General features: G+C 49.3%; 2 protein-coding genes across 8 annotated transcripts in view; both read left to right on the top strand.

The window, feature by feature from the left end:
* The window catches only part of TTC38 (tetratricopeptide repeat domain 38), a 29,911-nt gene extending 28,077 nt beyond the window's left edge, over positions 1-1,834 (top strand). For all 5 annotated transcript variants that reach the window (XM_055374363.2, XM_055374364.2, XM_019018664.4 and 2 more), the window contains one exon: positions 609-1,834. In XM_055374363.2, coding sequence (XP_055230338.1) covers positions 609-629 — 21 coding nt within the window. In that variant the 3' untranslated portion in view covers positions 630-1,834. The remainder of the gene's footprint in view (positions 1-608) is intronic.
* Positions 1,835-4,398: 2,564 nt separating this feature from the next.
* The window catches only part of GTSE1 (G2 and S-phase expressed 1), a 34,467-nt gene continuing 18,763 nt past the window's right edge, over positions 4,399-20,102 (top strand). The window contains exons 1-4 of one of the 3 annotated variants that reach the window (XM_019018766.3): positions 4,399-4,783; positions 5,227-5,326; positions 16,016-16,073; positions 16,186-16,810. In XM_019018766.3, the coding sequence (XP_018874311.2) occupies positions 5,248-5,326; positions 16,016-16,073; positions 16,186-16,810 (762 nt within the window). In that variant the 5' untranslated portion in view covers positions 4,399-4,783; positions 5,227-5,247. Of the gene's footprint in view, positions 4,825-5,226; positions 5,327-16,015; positions 16,074-16,185; positions 16,811-20,102 lie in introns of all 3 variants that reach the window. The other 2 variants (XM_055374362.1, XM_055374361.1) reach the window with 2 other exon arrangements.

Here is a 20,102-nt window from a genome sequence, read left to right on the forward strand (position 1 = left end):
AAATTTTTTTATATTTTTAGAGGCAAGGTCTCACTCGGTCATCCAGGTTGGAATGCAGTGGTGTGATCACAGTTCACTGTAAACTCAAACTCCTGGGCTCAAGGAATCTTCCTGCCTCATCCTTCCATAGTGCAGGGATTACAGGGGTGAACCACCACACCTATCTCTTCTTATAAGGGCACTAATCCCATTCACAAGGGCCCCACCCTCATGACTTAATCACCTCCAAGAGGCCCTGTTCCTAATACCATCACCTTGGGCATTTGGGCTTCAACATATACATTTAGCCTGGACACAGACATTCAGTCCACAGCAGGGTCTTTACCTCAAACTGTACCTGGGTCTTCTCTCTTCAAACCTGGGTTTTCCCCACTGCCACCTGTTGTGCCCCATCTTGGGTGTGGCTTCCTGCACTGGAGGTCTGTGCCCTCCCATCCTCACCTCTCCCCAAACTGAGGCCAGGCCTCCTGCCCCTGGGCCTTGGCCCTTGCTGTTCCCTCAGTGCTGCAGTCTAGCCTGCCTGTGTTCTGCCTTGGGACCAAGGGACCACCAGTCCCCACATCCCTCTAGAAGGTTCTGTAACAGGACCTCTGTGTCTGTTTCCACAGGAGCCTTCTGATGGAGCGTGATGCCTTGAAGCCCAACTCGCCCCTGACCGAGCGGCTCATCCGCAAGGCAGCTACCGTCCACCTCATGCAGTGAGCCAGCCTGGCCACCTCCACCCTGCAGAACCTCAGTGGTGGCCTCACTGAGCCACCAGGTCCAGTCAGCTGCTCCACCGGGTTAGGGTCAGGAGACGGCCAGAGCCTGTTTGTTAGGGCTGTTAGAGAGTGATCTTCAGTTTTACAGGAAGTGGGTCACGGGTTAATTTTAAATGGATTCCGAATCTCCTTTCAGTCCTCGAGAAGGGCCAATGAGCATTTTTCAGCAGTCACAGCCAGTGTGAGTGCTGCTCTTTCCACCTGCCTTGCAAATTCTGTTTCCCAGGGAAGTGTGTCTACTGCCTGGTGGTTCAAAGGTTGGAAGGCGGGGCAGAGATGGGGGCTGATTCTGCTGGGACAGGTCTTCCAGAGGCAGCCTCCCCCCACTGCCTGTCCCCGTCCCCACCAGGCTGCCCTTGGGATGGACCTTTTCATTCTTTTCTTTATATTCTAGACAGGCTCTGTTGTCTCATTATGTTGCTGTCCCATTTTTCAGGTGAGGGTACCGGGGTAGGGGAGTGGCCTGCCCAGGGTCACACTATGAGAGGCCCCCACCTGCTGCCTTTGGATGCAGCCCCCTGCTGCTGCATCCACCACCCTCCTTACAGATCAGCGCGCACATGGGGTCCTCCTGCTGTCTCTGGGGCGAGTCTTGGAGCCCCCTGGGGGGGCTCTGTTGGTGCTGAATTGGACCCGTTTCTCTTTTTAAACTGCACATCATAACAGGGCTTCATGTCGAGTATGATTTTAATCATAAATGCACTTCTGAGGTGCAAGGATTGAGCTCAGAGCTGCTCTGTTGTGGCAAAACCCAAAGTGCTGTGATGTGTGGCTGTGACAAGCCTGGAGCCGGTCCTGTGAGCGCCGCCTCTGTCTCCTGCTTCCCCACTGAACGCCTGCTGAATGTGCCGCTGACTCAGCTGTGCTGCTTTCAGCCCTCCTGTGAGGGGCGGTCCCAGTGCACAGATGTTTTTCAAGTTCCTCAGTTTGTACTGAAATTAGGGATTCATGAGGGCAGGAAGCAGGCAGGCCTCTCAGAAGGGAGAGGAGGCCTCCAAATCTATTGAGTCCCCACAGTTTGCTCAAGCCCAGGCAAATTTCTGTGATTAAAATGAATTCATCGGTTCCTCCAAGTCTTTGAACATCTGTGGTGCAGGCCTGGGGCTGGGTCCTGGGGAGATGGCTTCTCCTTGAACTTAAGGTAGGTGGGGCAGGCCAGGCACAATGCCTCACGCCTGTAATCCCACCACTTTGGGAGGCTGAGGTGGGTGGATCCCCTGATGTCAGGCGTTCGAGATCAGCCTGGCCAACATGGTGAAACCCTGTCTCTACTAAAAATACAAAAATTAGCTGAGCATGGTGGCGCACGTCTGTAATCCCAGCTACTCGGGAGGCTGAGGCAGGAAAATCGCTTGAACCTGGGAGGCAGTGATTGCAGTGAGCCAAGATCGTGCCATTGCACTGCAGTCTGGGCAACAGAGCGAGACTCCCATCTCAAGGGGAAAAAAAAAAAGTAGGTGGGGCATCTAGTCAAGAAAATGGGAGGCCGGGCGCAGTGGCTCACGCCTGTAATTCCAGCACTTTGGGAGGCCGAGGCAGGTAGATCACGAGGTCAGGAGATCGAGACCATCCTGGCTAACACAGTGAAACCCCATCTCTACTAAAAATACAAAAAATTAGCTGGGCATGGTGGTGGGCGCCTGTAGTCCCAGCTACTCGGGAGGCTGAGGCAGGAGAATGGCGTGAACCCGGGAGGCGGAGCTTGCAGTGAGCCGAGATCGCGCCACTGCACTCCAGCCTGGGCGACAAAGCAAGACTCCGTCTCAAAAAAAAAAAAAAAAAAAAAAAAAAAAAAAAAAAAAAGAAAGAAAGAAAATGGGTAATTATAGTAGTATTTCCAGAGAGGCACCTTCTCTCCCCAAGAACTAGGGACACATCCTAAGGGGAACCTCCTTCCCCTCTCCTGGTTCCAAGCAAGAAGACATGACTTGGCTGTGCAATTGAGAACCCTGCTCCCTCCTCCAGGAAGCCTTCTACTCCCCAACCCCCACTGCAGGCTGGTGAGGGTGCTGCCTCTGTGCCCCTCAGCCCTTGGCACTTGCCCTTGCTATTGCACCCCTGCCATGACCTCTCCAGGTCAGGGACAGCATCTGTCCCCAGCATCACCTGGCACATGGCCTGCACTGAGTAGCTGTCAGTGAAAGTTGGTGAATGAAGGCATAAATAAATGAAGTCAAACTCTGTATTAGGCCTTCTTGCATTGCTATGAAGAAATACCTGACACTAGGTAATTTATAAAGAGGTTTAATTGGCTCACAGTTCCGCAGGCTTTTCAGGAAGTATGGTGCTGGCATCTGCTTCTGGTGCAACCTCAGGAAGCTTAAGATCATGACATAAGGTGATGGGGAGCCAGTGTATCACATAGTGAGAGCAGGAGTAAGAGAGAAGGGGAGGTCTTAGACTCTTAAATAACCAGATCTTGTGTGAACTAAGCAAGAACTCATCACCAAGGGGATGGTGCTGAACCATTCATAAGGGATCTGCCCTCACGACCCAATTACTTCCCACCAGGCCCCACTTCCAACATTGGGATCACATTTCAACATGAGATTTTGAGGGGACACACATCCAAACTACAGCAAATCCTATTGGGGGCAGAAATGAATCTGCCATACATAGGCCACACCTACTATGTGCTGACATGATACAGGGAGAGGAGTATCAGGAATGACTGTTGGGGATCCCTCTGCCATTCTCCCATGAGCAGACATCCCCAGGATGAGCTGAGGGGAATGCAATGAGCAGGCCAAACTCTTTCCAAGCTGTTTGACCACACCCACCTACCCCAGCACTCTCAGCCCCTGCCTGGTGCCCTGTGCTGAGCTGGGTGAGGCTGGGGAGACTGGTGAGTGAGGGCTGCCCTGCCCTTTTTGAGCCCACAGTCTTCTGGTGAAGGAACACAGCAACATGGAGTGATTGGTGTGGATGATGCAAAACCAGGGACATGGGAACCAGAAGTGCCCGAGCCAGCCTGGAAGGCCTCTGCCCTGGGCCCTGGGTGGCTGTTTGCTGGACAGCTCTCCCCACAGCCTGCCCCAAATAAACAGCTTATCTTCGTCCCTGAAAATGGTGCTCTCGAGTTCCATCCTTTCCAGAGCGGGTCCTCCCAGACTCCCCTTCCTGCATCCTCCTCCATCCCGCTTAGTGACACTTTGCCATGGGTGGAGCCCCTCATTTGATCCTCAAGCCCCCGAGGTGGGTATTATACCTCGTTCGCAGGCAAAGGCTCAAGCGAGGTCAGTCTTAAGTTGCTGCCCACTGACCCGTCTACCAGTCCTGTCCTTGCGTCTCCATGGCTCAGGTCAGGGTTATCCTATCTGCTTCCCACCTCTCTCCAACACATGCACTCCCCAAGGCAGGCTCCATCACCGGGCCCCAGCCCCTGGCTCTCTCCTCCAACGCAGCTCCCCAGCCGGCCTGTAAAACCCAGGACAGGCTCCCGCCACGCCCTCGGCGGTCCTCAGGCCTTGGCGGTTGGGGAAGCCCGCCAAGGGCGACGGTTCCCCTCCAGACCCACAGGCTGTGCAGCTCCGGCAATGAGTCTCCCTCAGGTCTCTGGGTCAGCCGGCGCCCCAGTGCGTGCCTCGGGGCAGGGATCCCGCCTTTTCACTACTGTTAGTAACAGCTCGCGCGCGCTGCTTCACAGCAGATGGGTGAGCCTACTTTTAGTCTTCCCATCGACACCCTTAGATGGCAGTTTTAACTTTCTCCCTACACACAAGGAGCTGCTATACATGGTCCCGGCTTGACGCGGATACCTAGGTGACACTTGGCGGCCAGGCCGGGCAGACTTCCGGGTGGGTGAGCCCTGGCGCTGTGCGGAGCCATTCGCTGCGCTGAAGCAGTGCGCATGCGCACTGGACGCTTCTTACCAGCGTCCTGACTACAATACCCAGGACGCACCCAGCCCGCCGCCTCTCGGAACCCTTTTCAAACCGACCAATCGGCAACCCGCGTCTCCCGGCGCCGCGTTTAAATCCGTGCCGGAGGCGCGTCCTGCGTCGTCTGCCGCTTTGGATAAGGTGGGGTCAGGGTCGGGAGCGAGGCTTGCCCGGTGGGCCAGGTGCGGCGCGGTGCCCGCCGTTTTCGGGACGGGGAGGGGCCGCGCCCCGCCAGGAGCCGGGCCTGGGCTCGAGCAGGGGTCACTGAGGCCCCTCGCGCCGTGGTCGGGGATGCCGGGAGGTCCAGGGCTGCCCACCAGGCAAACAGAGCCCCCAACACTCTGGCCCAGAAGCCGAGAATTCCGTTATCTCGTCTGATAGCGTTCGGGCTGACTCCCGGCCTGGCGGCACTCGACCCCTGGGGTCCCCTGGGATGCGATCATTTCAGAGCGGCCCCCGCGCCGCCTCTCCCAGCCCTGGCCGCGGCCTTCAGCTCTCTCTGCCTCTGTGAGCCGAGGGCTGAAGGAAGCCGGAGCCCTGGGCCCTGGCACGCACTCACTTTCTGGCCCCGTTCCACCCTGCAGTGACTTCTGACAGCTCTCTCCATGGAAGGAGGCGGCGGCCGCGATGAGCCTTCAGCCTGCCGGGCAGGGGACGTGAACATGGATGACCCTAAGAAGGAAGGCAAGTCCTTGCTGCTGCGGCGCTGTTGTTGTTCAGGATGTTCAGTAGAGATGGAGGTTGATTTAATGTTTCCCTGAGAAATTCTTTCTGAAGTGCTCGACTTGTACTCTGCACCTGTGAAACACATGACATCTGCCTTCGTTTTCTGGTTTTCTTTCACCTTCTCCCCATTTTAAGTTTCATCACAGCCAGGATTCTCATCAGTTTTATTTAGCGCAGTGCTCCCATGCCCTGAACAGCACCGAACACTTTGTGGGCTCTCAAATATTTATTGTGTTGAATTCGATGTTTCCTTTTCTGTTTGTCGCTGGTTTCTGTTTGCTAAGACTTATTTAGGATCTTTGAGACCATGTTAATGAGTGAGCCTGGCCCCAAACCCTTCTTCTTGTGTCTTTGTCTGGTTTGGGTATCAAGGTGAGGGTACAGCTTCACAGAATGAGTTACAGGCCACACCCTCTTTTTCTCTCAAAGCGTATTTATTTATTTATTTATTTATTTATTTATTTATTTATTGACGGAGTCTCGCTGTCTCACCCAGGCTGGAGTGCAAAGGCGTGATCTGTACTCACTGCAACTTCTCTCTCCTGAGTTGAAGGGATTCTCCTGCCTCAGCCTCCCTAGTAACTGGGATTACAGGCACCCGCTGCCACACCTGGCTAATTTTTGTATTTTTAACAGAGACAGGGTTTTGCCATGTTGCCCAGGCTGGTCTCAAACTTCTGAGCTCAGGCAATCTGCCTGCCTCGGCCTCCCAAAGTGCTAGGATTATAGGTGTGAGCCACCTCACCCAGCCTCACAAAGCATTTTGACATCCCTTGGGTAGTTTCTCACACTACCCAAGGATCCTTTCTTTTTGAGACCAAGTCTCACTCTGTCTCCCAGGCTGGAGTGCAATGGCATGATCTTGGCTCACTGCAACCTCTGCCTTTCGGGTTCAAGTGATTCTCCTGCCTCAGCCTCCTGAGTAGCTGGGATTACAGACACCCGCCACCACACCTGGCTGATTTTTGTATTTTTAGTAGAGATGGGGTTTTACCATTTTGGCCAGGCTGGTCTCAAACTCCTGACCTCAGGCGATCCACCTGCCTAGGCCTCCTAAAATACTGGGATTACATGTGTGAACCACCGCGCCCGGCCCCAAGCATCCTCAATGCCTCCATTTTGCAGGAACTGTCCTGGAGACTTTACAAATCAATGTTGCATCTTCATATCTAGCAAGGCGCTTGCCTCTGCACCCCTCTCCTCCTTCCTGTCATGTCCTTCCTTTCAAATATGTCCTTTCCACGTGCATACTGCACCCCCTGCTCCTTCTTGAGGCCTTCCCCACTTCCGTTGACCTGGCTTCATTTCCTTACTTTTCCCCTGTCCACTGCTGGATCATGTGCATCCACATACAGATAATGTTCCCTTGTCTCACTTGCCGCCACGTCTCCTCCGTTGCCTCTCCATTGCTGTGTTTCTCCTTCCAAGCCAAACTTTGAGAGCTTTCTCACTTGTTATGCCACTTTTTTCCGCCTCTCAATCCCTCCCATTCCGGCTTCTGTCCTTACCACTCCATTCAAGCTGCTTTCATCAGTCGTTGACGACTTCCACATTGCTGAATCTCTTTTCACTTTTCTATCGCCAGTCAGCTTTTCAATAACATTCGTCCTTCTGGAAACTTCCCTTGCTTGGAGTCCAAGATGCTCTTGGTTTTTTCCTCCTGCCTCTCTGGCTGGTGTATCTTTTCTCTGTGGGGGCTCCCCCTCTGCTGTCTTCTGAGGCTGATTTCCCCAAGACCTGCTCTGGGACCGCTTTGTGCTTTCGCCCTCAGGGCGGTCAGCATTCCAATAGCTGTACAGCGTATCTGCTCTCTGCGGCACCCAGGTTTTGTCTTGAGTGCAGCCTCTCCTCCGAGCTCTGGGCTTGTATGTTCACCTGCCTATTTGGCGTCTTCACATGCACCTCTCATCTCAAACTTGGCATACCCCCTCTGCATCTGCACACCCTGTTCTTTTTGTCTTTCTCATCACCCATTTTATTTCTCCATTTCACCCAGCTGTGCAAGCTGAGAACCTCCTACATTCATGCCATCACCAACTAATGTCTTCTCCACCTTCAGAAGATATCCTGAATCCGTCTACAGACTCTCCATCTCCATCCACATGCTGCTGTCTGGGTCTCAGCCACGCTGTCTCACCCGCTTCTACTTCCCGTTGGCTAATATGTGCATTTGTAATGTCGGGATATTACCTGCTTCCTTTCGGATACACTTTCTACACAGTAACGTCACCTTTTAAAAACACAAGTTAGATTATAAAGCTCTTTTCTTTTCTCTTCTTTTTTTCTTTTTTTTTTTTGAGACAGAGTCTCACTGTTGGCCAGGCGGGAGTGCAGTGGCGTGATCTCGGCTTACTGCAACCTCCGCCTCTTGGGTTCAAGCAATTCTCCTGCCTCAGCCTCCTGAGTATCTGGGACTACAGGTGCCCGCCACCACGCCCGGCTAATTTTTTTTTTTTTTTTTTTTTTAGTAGAGATGGGGTTTCACTGTGTTAGCCAGGATGGTCTCAATCTCTTGACCTCGTGATCCGCCCGCCTGGGCCTCCGGAAGTGCTGGGATTACAGGCGTGAGCCACTGTGCTCAGCCTTTTTTTTCTTTTTGAGATGGAGTCTCGTTCTGTCACCAGGCTGGAGTGCAGTGGCGACATCTTGGCTCACTGCAACCTCCGTCTCCTGGGTTCAAGTGATTCTCCTGCCTCAGCCTCCTGAGTAGCTGGGATTAAAGGCATGAGCCACCATGCCCAACTAAGTTTTGTATTTTCAGTAGAGACGGGGTTTCACCATGTTGGTCAGGATGGTCTCGAACTCAACCTCAAGTGATCCGCCTGCCTCAGCCTACCACTGTGCTGGGATTACAGGCATGAGCTACCACGCCAGGCCTAAAGTTCTTTTCTTAAAGCCCGGTAATAGTTTCCTATCCCACTTTGGAGAAAATAAAAGCTCCTTGCCATGGCTTGCAAACCCTCTGTGATCTGACCCAACTTGTGTTTTCACCTCTTTCAGCCACTCTGACTTCTGACCCGTTCCTCTCACACACGCTTTGATATTTTCTCAGAGGTGTTCCCACCTCTACATGTCTCTCACCGCACTGCCTGAGGCACCCTCCAGGGCAGGCTGCATGTACCCCAAGCCTGCCTGGCACCTAGTGAAGGATGTGGTCTGTTGTGGGTGCCCATGTGTTTGCAGGATGAGCAAGTCAGCCAGCCCGGGACCCCTCGGAGCCAGTCACAGAGCCTGGAGCAGAAGACTGCTTCCCTGAGTTCTGGTCCTGGATTCTTTTTCCACGCCAGACCATTAGAAGTTTCTGAAATTGACTTCCTAATTTAGAGGTGTAAAAAGTGAAATGTCTCCCTCTCTATATCTCTAAGTCACCTACTTGCCCCCTCCAAGGGCCATCGATGTCATCAGTCTCTTGGGTATCCTTCCAGACATAATTTGTGCAGGTGCAAGCCAACACGCATAGAGTGTTGCATCCCCCTTTCCATATAGCATGGAGAGCCTTGTCCTGTATCTTGTTTTTCAGGCTTAATTTATCTTGATGAATATTGCGTATCAACACATGAAGAGCATTACTAGTTTTTGTACCTATATAGGGTTCCACCTTGGGGATATGTCATTCATCTCATCTGCTGTGGGTGAACGTTTAGTTTGTGCCTAGAGTCTTGCTGTTACCAATGATGCCGCCGTAAATAACTGTGGACACCGCGTAACTGCACAACACATTGCTTTCCACACCTGTGAGTGTCTGTAGGATACACTTGCAGAAGTAGACTTGCTGGGTCGAAGAGGATGTGTGTTTCTTACTTCGATAGGTACTGCCAGGCCCTCTAGAGAGCTGTGATAATTTACACCTTCCCCAGCAGTGTAGAAATTGTCTCTTTCCCCACAACCTTGCCTATAGTTCATACATCTTTGAGTTTTGCCAGTCATATAGGTGAAAACTGCATTCTCAGAGTAAGTTTATTTTTAATTACTTTTTTTTTTTTTTTTTTTTTTAGACAGAGTTTCCCTTTTGTCCCCTAGGTTGGAGTGCAATGGTGCGATCTTGGCTCACTGCAAACTCCCCCTCTCAGGTTCCAGCAATTCTCCTGCCTCAGCCTCCCAAGTAGCTGGGATTATAGGCACCTGCCACCACGCCTGGCTAATTTTTTGTATTTTTAGTAAAGGTGAGGTTTCACCATGTTGGCCAGGCTGGTCTCGAACTCCTGACCTCAGGTGATCCACCCGCCTCGACCTCCCAAAGTGCTGGGATTATAGATGGGAGCCACAGCGCCCAGCCTCATTACTCTTATTTTTGAGTGAGGCTGAACTTCTTGCCATCTATTTAAGAATGTTTCAGCCAGGTGCGGTGGCTCACGCCTGTCATCCCAACACTTTGGGAGGCCAGGGTGGGCGGATCACCTGAGATCGGGAGTTCGAGACCAGCCTGACCAACATGCAGAAACCCCGTCTCTACTAAAAATACAAAATTAGCCAGACGTGCTGGTTCATACCTGTGATCCCAGCTACTTGGGAGGCTGAGGCAGGAGAATCGCTTGAACCCGGGAGGCAGAGGTTGCGGTGAGCCGAGATCGCGCCATTGCACTCCAGCCTGAGCAACAAGAGTGAAACTCCGTCTCAAAAAAAGTAAATAAATAAAAATAAAAAAGAATGTTTTGTTTTATTTTCTGTGAACTTTATCTGTTTGTATCCTTTTTCTGTCTTTATTAGATTATTAATTTTTTATTACTTTATAGATACGCTTCATGAATTAGCCCTTTATGAACTGAGTTGCAAATATTCTTTTCCCCATTTCTTGTTTAACTTATTGTGATTTTTGCCACACAGAGATGTTACAAATTTTAATGTTTGAAGGTCAATCTTTTATTTTTTATTTATTTATTTTCTGAGACACGTTCTTGTTCTGTTGCCTGGGCCTGAGTGTAGTGGCGAGATTGTGGCTCACTGCAGCTTTGACCTCCCAGGCTCATGCGATCCTCCTTCCTAAGCCTCCCTGGTAGCTGAGACTACCACGCCCAGCTAATTTTTGTATTTTTTGTACAGACAAGGTCTCCCTATGTTGCCTAGGCTGGTCTCAAACTCCTAGGCTCAAGCGTTCCTCCCACCTCAGCCTCCCAAAGTGCTGGGATTACAGATGTGAGCCACTGGGCCCAGCCGATCAATCTTTGGTAGCTTCCAGTTTATTGTCATAGTTAGAAGTCCACACTCCCAAGTTACAAAAGTTTCCTCATAGCTGATTCTTGTTTGTTTAGGGCTTTGTTTTTTTTCCATTAAGTCCTTGATTTGTTTGGAATTAGGCCTGATGTGGTGTGAGGCATGGACCAAACTTAGTTGGCATTTTTTCCAGATGATTACGTAGTTTATTTTAATACCATTTTTTCACTTTTCCTCTTTTTTTTTTTTTTCTTTGAGATGGAGTCTTGCTATGTCACCCAGGCTGGAGTGCAGTAGCACGATCTTGGCTCACTGCAAGCTCTGCCTCCCAGGTTCACGCCATTCTCCTGCATCAGCCTCCCAAGTAGCTGGGACTACAGGCACCCGCCACCACACCCGGCTAATTTTTTGTATTTTTTAGTAGAGACGGGGTTTCACCGTGTTAGCCAGGATGGTCTTGATCTCCTGACCTTGTGATCCACCCTCCTCGGCCTCCCAAAGTGCTGGGATTACAGATGTGAGCCACCCTGCCCGGTCTACTTTCCCTCTTTATTTGATATGTTACTTTTATGATATGCCAAGTCTTCTTTATATCCATTTTGCATATTTCTTGTTAGGTTTGTTTATTGTTATTTTGCATCTTTCGTTGCTGTTAGAAACGAAGTATTTTCTTCCATGTTATCTTCTCACTGTTCTTTGTAGATATGAAAGCTGTTGATTGCTCTGTAATGATTTTGTCCTTAGCCATGTTCTTTTATCCTTTTACTACTTATAATAGTTTCCAGTTGATCTTCTTGATTTGTTTCTCGTGTCTATAGTCATGGCATCTGTGCAGTGTGATCATGTTACCTCCACATTCCTTCCTTTGCCTGACTGTGTTGCTTAATGTGTCCAGAACAGTGTTAAGAATTGTGCTTGGAGATGTCATTGCCACGTGCCTGGCTTTAATGGAATTGCTTCTGTGGTTTTTCATTAAGTCCGATACTGGCTTATGGGTTAATTTCCAAGTAAATGGTAGTTGTAGGTGTGCTATTCATGAGCATTTCTACGTGTTTGTCTTCTGGGCATGTAATAGAATTGTACTCCCTGTTCACTTGAAATTCAGTTGGCTCAGGTGACTCACTTGGCCAGTGAAATGGGAATGTTGTCATGTGTGTCATTTCTGGGTGGAAATCTTCAAGAACCAGTGTGGAATTGGTTCTTTTCCTTCCTGCCATGGAGACCAGCGGTGTTCCTGATGATGGAGGCTCCATCAGTTGGGGTCCTGGAGTGAGGAGGCCAGGGAGCAGGGCCCCAGCCTACCCCTCTGCAGACATATAGTTTGAGTGAGAAATATACCTTTGTGGTTTTTGGTTTGTTTTGAGACAGTGTCTCTCGCTCTATTGCCCAGGATGGAGTGCAGTGGCTTGATCGTAGCTCACTGCAGCCGCAAGCTCCTGGGCTCAGCATCCTGAGTAGCTGGGACTACAGGTGTATGGCATTATACCCCGCTCATTTTTTTTTTTTCTTTTTGTAGAGACGGGGTCTCGCTATGTTACGAGGGCTGGCCTTGAACCCCTGGGCCTCAAGCGATCCTCCTTGGCCTCCCAAAGTGCTGGGATTACAGGCACAGGCCACCATACCTGGCCTACCTTTGTTGTTTTAAGGGTTGTTACTTCAGCATGTTAGCCTATCCTAACTGGTAAGATCAATTTGTTCCTGTCTTTAGAAGGAATACTTCTGACGTTATCCCATTGAACCTAATGCTGGCTTTGGGTTGAGATGGGGATTTCCTTATATAATATATCTATTACTTTTTATTAGGAGCCTCTAAAATCAAGAATGTATGTTGTATTTTATCATATGCCCGTTCAACATATGTGCAGCCGATCATGGTTTTCTCTTTAGCTCTAGTAATAAAATGATTATATGAGTAGATTGTATGAAATGAAACCATCTCACAGTCATGAAATGCAGGGAGCTTGGTTGTGTTATGTTATTACCACTTTAATGTTTGCAGGATTCTTTTTGCTGGTATTCTTGTTAAAGAGTTTGATGTTAGGCCAGGTGTGGTAGCTCATACCTGTAATCCCAGCACTTTGGGAGGCCAAGGTAGGAGGAATGCTTGCGCCCAGCAGTTTGAGACCAGCCTGGGCAACATAAGGAGACCCCATCTCTACAAAAAATACAAATATTAGCCAGGCATGGTGGTGCGTGCCTGTAGTCCCACCTACTCGGGAAGCCGAGACAGGAGGATCCCTCGAGTCCAGGAGTTCGAGGCTGCAGTGAGCTATGATTGCACCACTGCACTCCAGCCTGGGTGACAGAGCGAGACCCTGTCTCAAAAAAAGAAAAAGGATTATTATGCTGATGTAAGTAAGGCTGGTCTTTACTTTCTTTATTGATCACTTTCTAGGTTTTTTGGTAACATACTTACTTGCCTCGTGGAAGTAAGTTGGAAAGTTTTTTTTCTTTTAATCCTCTGGAGTGATGTAAATAGTATTGGAATTATTTGTTCTTTAATGTTTTGATACAATTATCCTATGAATCTAGTTGGGACGCTTTTTTGAAGAGGATAGCTCTTTAATAAATTTCACCACTTATTTTATGATTATTGAAGTATTAAGATTTTCCCTGTCTTCTGGAGTCAGTTTTATAAATAAGTACATTTAGACAATTTAAATAAAAAATAGACTGGGTGCGGTGGCTCATGCCTGTAATCCCAGCACTTTGGAAGGCTGACATGGAGGGATCACGAGGTCAGGAGATCGAGACCATCCTGGCTAACATTGTGAAACCCCGTCTCTACTAAAAATACAAAAAATTAGCTGGGCGTGGTAGCACGTGCCTGTAATCCCAGCTACTCGGGAGGCTGAGGCAGGAAAATCGCTTGAACCTGGGAGGCAGAGGTTGTAGTGAGCCAAGATCACACCACTGCCCTCCAGCCTGAGTGACAGAGTGAGACTCCATCTCAAAAAAATAAAAAGAATATACCAAGTGCAGTGGCTTACGCCTGTAATCCCAGCACTTTGGGAGGCTGAGGCAGGTGGAACACAAGGTCAGGAATTTGACAGCAGCCTGGCAAACATGGTGAAACCCCGTCTCTACTAAAAATACGAAAATTAGCCCGGTGTGGTGGCGCGCGCCTGTAATCCCAGCTACTCAGGAGGCTGAGGCAGAAGAATCTCTTGAACCTGGGAGGCGGAGGTTGCAGTGAGCCAAGATCACCCCACTGCACTCCAGCCTGGGCAACAGAGTGAGACTCCATCTCAAAAAAAAAAAAGAATAAATAAAATTATATTTTCCTAGAAAATTATCTCTTTCAGCCAAGTTCTTAGGTTTATGTGCATGAAGTTGACAGATGTGCTTATGGATCTTTTCATTCCCTCTCTGTGTGGTTATTTCTCTTTTCTTTCTTTTGTGCGTTTGTTCTGACTTCTCCTTGATTAGGTAATTAAGAGTAATTGATTAATTAGGACTAAGTTAGGATATTAGTATATTTTCAAATTTTATGATTTTTGAGAAGCATGCTGTGTTGTTATTTTTATTTATTTATTTATTTTTTTGAGACAGAGTCTCAGTCACCCAGGCTGGAGTGCAGTGGCGCGATCTCTGCTCACTGCAAGCTCCGCCTCCCGGGTTCACGCCATTCTCCTGCCTCAGCCTCCCGAGTAGCTGGGACTACAGGCACCCGCCACCACGCCCGGCTAATTTTTTGCATTTTTTGTAGAGACAGGGTTTCACCATGTTAGCCAGGATGGTCTCGATCTCCTGACCTCGTGATCCGCCTGCCTCGGCCTCCCAAAGTGCTGGGATTACAGGCGTGAGCCACTGCGCCCAGCCTGTTTTGTTTTGTTTTTTTGAGACAGAGTCTTGCTGTGTCACCCAGGCTGGAGTGCAATGGCGCGATGTTGGCTCACTGCAACATCTACCTCCGAGGTTCAAGCAATTCTCCTGCCTCAGCCTCCCCAGTAGCTGGGATTACAGGTGCACACCACCACGCTCGGCTAATTTTTTTATTTTTTATTTTTGGTAGATATGGGATTTTGCCATGTTGGCCAGGCTGATCTCGAACTCCTGACCACAAATCATCTGCCTGCCTCAGCCTACCAAAGTGCTGGGATTACAGGTGTGAGCCACCTTGCCCAGGCTTCATTGTTTATTAAGATAAAAACATTTATGGGAGAGCTTTATAAGCTTTACAGTATTGAGTAAATACTGTATTTCAGTGCATTTTGATAAATATTTGCTAAGTGTCCAGGCCCTTAGCTGGACATTTGGGAATTTGGGTTAGTGTTAGACACTGTTATCTTGGAGGAGCTTCTAGTCTAGTTGGGGCCATAGAAGGGTCAAGAGGCACTCACAGAGGCTAGTGCAGTGGTAGAAGTGAGGTCCAGGCACTGCGGGAGCCTTGCGGGGAGCTGGAGGAGGGAGCAGGTGCCCCTGCAGTGGGACCCACTAACCTGGAACTTGTGATCTGTTTTAGAGGGACCTGGGCAGACAGGGCCATGCCAGCTGTGATAGAATTATGGATGGGGTGGGGTACAGAGTAATTTCATCTGAGGGTTCAGGAAGGACTCCAAGAAGCAATGGCGGTCAATGAATTCTTATTGAGTCCCTACTCCGTGCATTTGAGTAATATTAAATTCATTGTTGAACTATGAATAGATGTTTTGTAGCTTGTAAGAGGGGAATTTAATTCTAGGGGAGCTGAGGAAGGTGGTCTTTTGAAAATGTTCTATACCTGGAAAATGACTTATCTGCTCTTGAAAAGCTAGTTGAATGAGTCAGTGAATGCATTTTAGATTATATCTTAAAAGTAAGGACCTAAGCTTTTGGGTGGCTTAGTGAACATAGAATGGCTGATGTAATTTCTTTTTTTTTTTTTTTGAGACAGAGTGTCTTTCTGTCACCCAGGCTGGAGTGCAGTGGTGCCATCTTGGCTCACTGCAACTTCCGCCTCCTGGGTTCAAGCGATTCTCCTGCCTCAGCCTCCGAGTAGCTGGGACTACAGGTGTGCGCTACCATGCCTAGCCAATTTTTGTATTTTTAGTAGAGACAGGGTTTCACCATGTTGGCTAGGCTGGTCTTGATCTCTTGACCTCGTGATCTGCCTGCCTAGACCTCCCAAAGTGCTGGAGTTACAGGCATAAGCCACCGCCCCCAGCAGGCTGATGCAATTAAAAAAAAAAAAACTGGCCAGGCATGGTGGCTCACGCCTGTAACCCCAACACTTTGGGAGGCCACGCCAGGAGGATCACTGGAGGCCAGGAGTTCGAGACCAGCCTGGTCAACATAGCAAGACTTCGTCACCAGAAAAAATTTAAAAATTTTTTTAAAAAGGAAAAAATATAACTTAGAGCCCCCTATGAAAAACTAAATTAGCATCATGACAGGATACACTTTGGGGAGTGAAATTTCACAGTACCTTTATTTAATTCCAAGCTATAGAGCCTGATAATATTTTTCTCTTTATCAGCTGTGGCACTAAAATAACAGTGGATTTTTTCCCTCTAGACATTCTTCTTTTGGCCGATGAAAAATTTGACTTCGATCTTTCATTGTCTTCTTCAAGGTAAACAAATGAGTTTTCTTCCCTTGCCTTGGGCATAACTACATTCAGTAAAGTCTTTCCTTTAAATGCCAGTGTTATGAGTTATTAATCATTCTTTTTTTTAAACAAATAGTGCAAATGAAGATGATGAAGTCTTCTTCGGACCCGTTGGACATAAAGAAAGATGTATTGCTGCCAGCTTGGAATTAAATAATGCGGTTCCCGAACAGCCTCCATTGCCCGCATCTGAGAGTCCCTTTGCCTGGAGCCCTCTGGCCGGGGAGAAGTTTGTGGAAGTGTACAAAGAAGCTCACTTACTGGCTTTACAGATTGAGAGCAGCAGCCGGAACCAGGCAGCCCAAGCTGCCAAGCCTGAAGACCCTCGGAGCCAGGGCGTGGAAAGATTCATACAGGAGTCAAAATTAAAAATAAACCTCTTTGAGAAAGAAAAGGAAATGAAGAAAAGCCCCACATCTCTTAAAAGGGAGACATACTACCTGTCAGACAGCCCCTTGCTGGGGCCCCCTGTGGGTGAGCCTCGGCTCTTGGCCTCCTCCCCGGCCCTGCCCAGCTCTGGTGCCCAGGCCAGCCTCGCCCGGGCGCCGGGGCCTCCGCACTCTGCTCATGCTTTGCCCGGGGAATCATGCACTGCTCATGCTCCAAGTCAGGCAGCGACTCAGAGGAAGCCTGGGACCAAATTGCTGCTGCCTCGAGCGGCCTCTGTTAGAGGAAGAAGCATCCCTGGGGCTGCAGAGAAGGTAAGTGCCACAGCAGAGCGCCTGCCTGGGGAACCGCCACTCCTTGCCCCTCAGCCCTCTCACAGAAGCCACATGGGGAAAGCCCCGGAGGTGGCGAGTCTCTGAGGCCTACAAAACACAGGAATGCGGAGTCCAGGAAAAGCAGTTGCCAATAGGGAGCTGATGTGGGGATGGCTTGGATAAGTTGGGTTGACCTAATTCTTCCTCCTAAATTCTGTCTGAAGTTGTTCCTTTTGTTTTGTTACAATGCTGGATATACCACACAGTAGGGATTTCATTTGCTTTAACAAGCAACCTCTTCCAAAAACTCCCCTCCTCTGCAATAGCTGCTAGTCAGCCTCCTTGACCGTGCCTCAGTTTACACTGCATTCCTCCTGGGCACTGAGTGAGGTGAGCTTTCCTGGGAGGTGGCAGTTGACAGGGGTGCCTTTGGGTGCAGTCTGCCTACTCTGGGACACTGAGGGTCCTGGAGGTCTGGGGGAAAGGTGGGTGTGAGCACAGGACTTGCTGCCAGGGCTGCCCGATCTGGCTCTTGCTTGGGAGAGGCCGCAGAGAGGAAGACGGGGCGGGTGGGAGCCCCGGGGCCCACCCTGCAGCCCGTTCCCAGCTCTGCCCCCTCCCCTGGGCAGCACGTACAGAGGAATGACCCTGGGTGGGGCTGATAGGAGATGCAGGCAAATGCAGAATGCTCAGCAAGGGCCCAGAAATTCCTTTACCCCCACCAAGCCCATCTCCTGAGCCACGTGACTCCCTGTGGTGAGAGCCAAGGATGGAAGGCAGCCGAGGTGCAGCCGCCACGCCACACACTGCCCTTGACAAGGAGGTATGCCCGGCACTGCCACCCCCAACAGCTGGAGCCTGTCCCTTGGTCCTGCAAACTGCTTTATTTGGAGCCCGTTTGGGATGTAGATTCCTACCATGATGTTTCTAGAATGAGAGTGGGATGGGTCTTGCTGTGTGGAGCACACGTGGACTCGGGACAGGGATTGTGCATGTAGCACGCGTGGACTCGGGGAGAGAGGTGGTGTGATTTGGGCTGCTTCAGACCCATCGAAGTATCTCTTTTGATCTCCTGGTCCTGGGTGGTGAGCTGGGGTCCAGACAGCTTGTTCCCAGTGGACAGGGCACTGTCCGCACAGCTGAGATGCACTCATGCACATGTGGGAGCCCCACCATGTCCTGCATGTTTCTCTGGGAGAAGTCACTTCTAGAGTGGCTCATGGCACATGCTCACTCCTGTGAGGAGTCATCAGCAATGGGTGGACCACTTGAGTGTAACACCTACTTACAAGTGTGCTTGACAGACAACTGCTAGGATGCCTAAAGGAAGAAGGAAAAGAAAATAACAAGTATTATTTTGAGGATGAGGATGTTGTGGAGGATGAGGAGAAGGCTGAGGATGTGGGGAAGCTGGAAGCTCACGCACTTCTGGTGGGACTGTGAAATGGGGCAGCTGTTGTGGAAACAGTTTGGCAGCTCCTCAAAAAACTAAATGTAGAGGGTCCCATGGGACCCAGCAATTCCACTCCTTAGTACACAGACCTGAGAGAATTGAAACCATATCCACAGAAAAATCCACATGCAGATGTTCAAAGCAGCATTATTCATAACAGCCAAAAAAGTAGGACCAACCCAGGCATCTAGCAAATGATGAATGGGTAACGAAAATGCAGTCTATCCAAACAATGGTTTATTTTTGGCAATAAAAAGAAACACTACTGGGCGTGGTAGCTCACACCTGTGATCACAGCACTTTGGGAAGCCAAGGTGGGCGAATCACCTGAGGTCAGGAGTTTGAGCCCAGCCTGGCCAACATGGTGAAACCCCGTCTCTACAAAAAAATACAAAAATTAGCCGAGTATGGTGGTGCACACCTGTAATCCCAGCTACTTGGGAGGCTGAGGCAGGAGAATCGCCTGAACCCAGGAGGTGGAGGTTGCAGTCAGCCAAGATGGCGCCACTGCACTTCAGCCTGGGAGACAGAGCGAGACTCCGTCTCAAATAAAAAAAAAAGAGAGAAACAGTACTGATACATGCTTAACACAGACGACCCTTGAAAACATTTTGCTCAGTGAGAGAGGCCATAACAAAAGGTCCCATGTCGTATGGTTCCATTTATATGAAATGACTATGACAGGCCAATGACAGAGGCGTGGTTGAGTGCTTCCCTAGGTGGGGCTGGGGAGGATGAGGGAATGGGGAGAACCGCTAATGGGTACAGGTTGTTTTTTTTTGTTTTGGTTTTTTTTTTTTTTTCTGAGACAGAGTTTTGCTCTTGTTGCCGAGGCAGGAGTGCAATGGTGCAATCTCGGCTCACTGCATCCTCTGCCTCTCGGGTTCAAGCAGTCCTCCTATCTCAGCCTCCCAAGTAGCTGGGATTACAGGCACCCGCCACCACGCCCGGCTAATTTTTGTATTTTTAGTAGAGACAGGGTTTCATCATATTAGTCAGGCTGGTCTCAAACTCCTGACCTCAGGTGATCTGCCCGCCTCGGCCTCACAAAGTGCTGGGATTACAGGCGTGAGCCACTGCGCCCGGCCGAGTACAGGTTCTTTTTTGGGACACCACTATATTTTAAGATTAGCTTGTGCTGGTTTTACAACATAACAGATCTACTAAAAACCACTGAAGTATACTGTTTAAAATAGTGAATTTTATGTTATGAGAAGTATCTCAGTTTTTAGAAATGCTATAAAGGGAAAAAGTTACTGCAGCGTCTTTACCACTCTGAGCTTCTATTGCTGTTACCTTATTAACTCTCCTGTTATAAGGGGGCTATTTATGTAAGTATAAATTAGTTCCATGAATGCCCTTGTCCCTAAATATGTCAAGAACTTATTTTTTGACTCTGCTGGCCAAAGAAAATGGCTTTCAGTACTAGACCAAGAAGATTTATTGCAATTGAGCAGCTTCTCTGGTAGAGATGACCATTTAATGGATGAGTCCTTTCTGTACAGCATTTTAAAATTTGTGTAACTAGACCAGCTTTCTCAGTATCATTCTTAAATAAGGATCCTGACTGGGGAATGGCTTTAGAGAACCTCTCTCCTATTAATGATCTGTGTAGGTATCATTTGATGCTGTTTTTAATGAGGAAGCAAAATCCATCATCACTTTTGTCCATAGTGATTTGGTGGAGGATGTGAACTGCTTGCCCTATTCCCTTCAATCTAGCTGATGAATGGAGGAGCATGTGTAGCACTGGGGAAGATGGTGCCTGGGCTTGCTCTGAATGGAAGCCTGAGTATCTCTGTACATTGTTAAGCACTAGACAGTTCTCACAGTTCAAAT

This window comes from Gorilla gorilla, chromosome 23, assembly GCF_029281585.2.
Source record: "Gorilla gorilla gorilla isolate KB3781 chromosome 23, NHGRI_mGorGor1-v2.1_pri, whole genome shotgun sequence".
Lineage (NCBI taxonomy): Eukaryota > Metazoa > Chordata > Mammalia > Primates > Hominidae > Gorilla > Gorilla gorilla.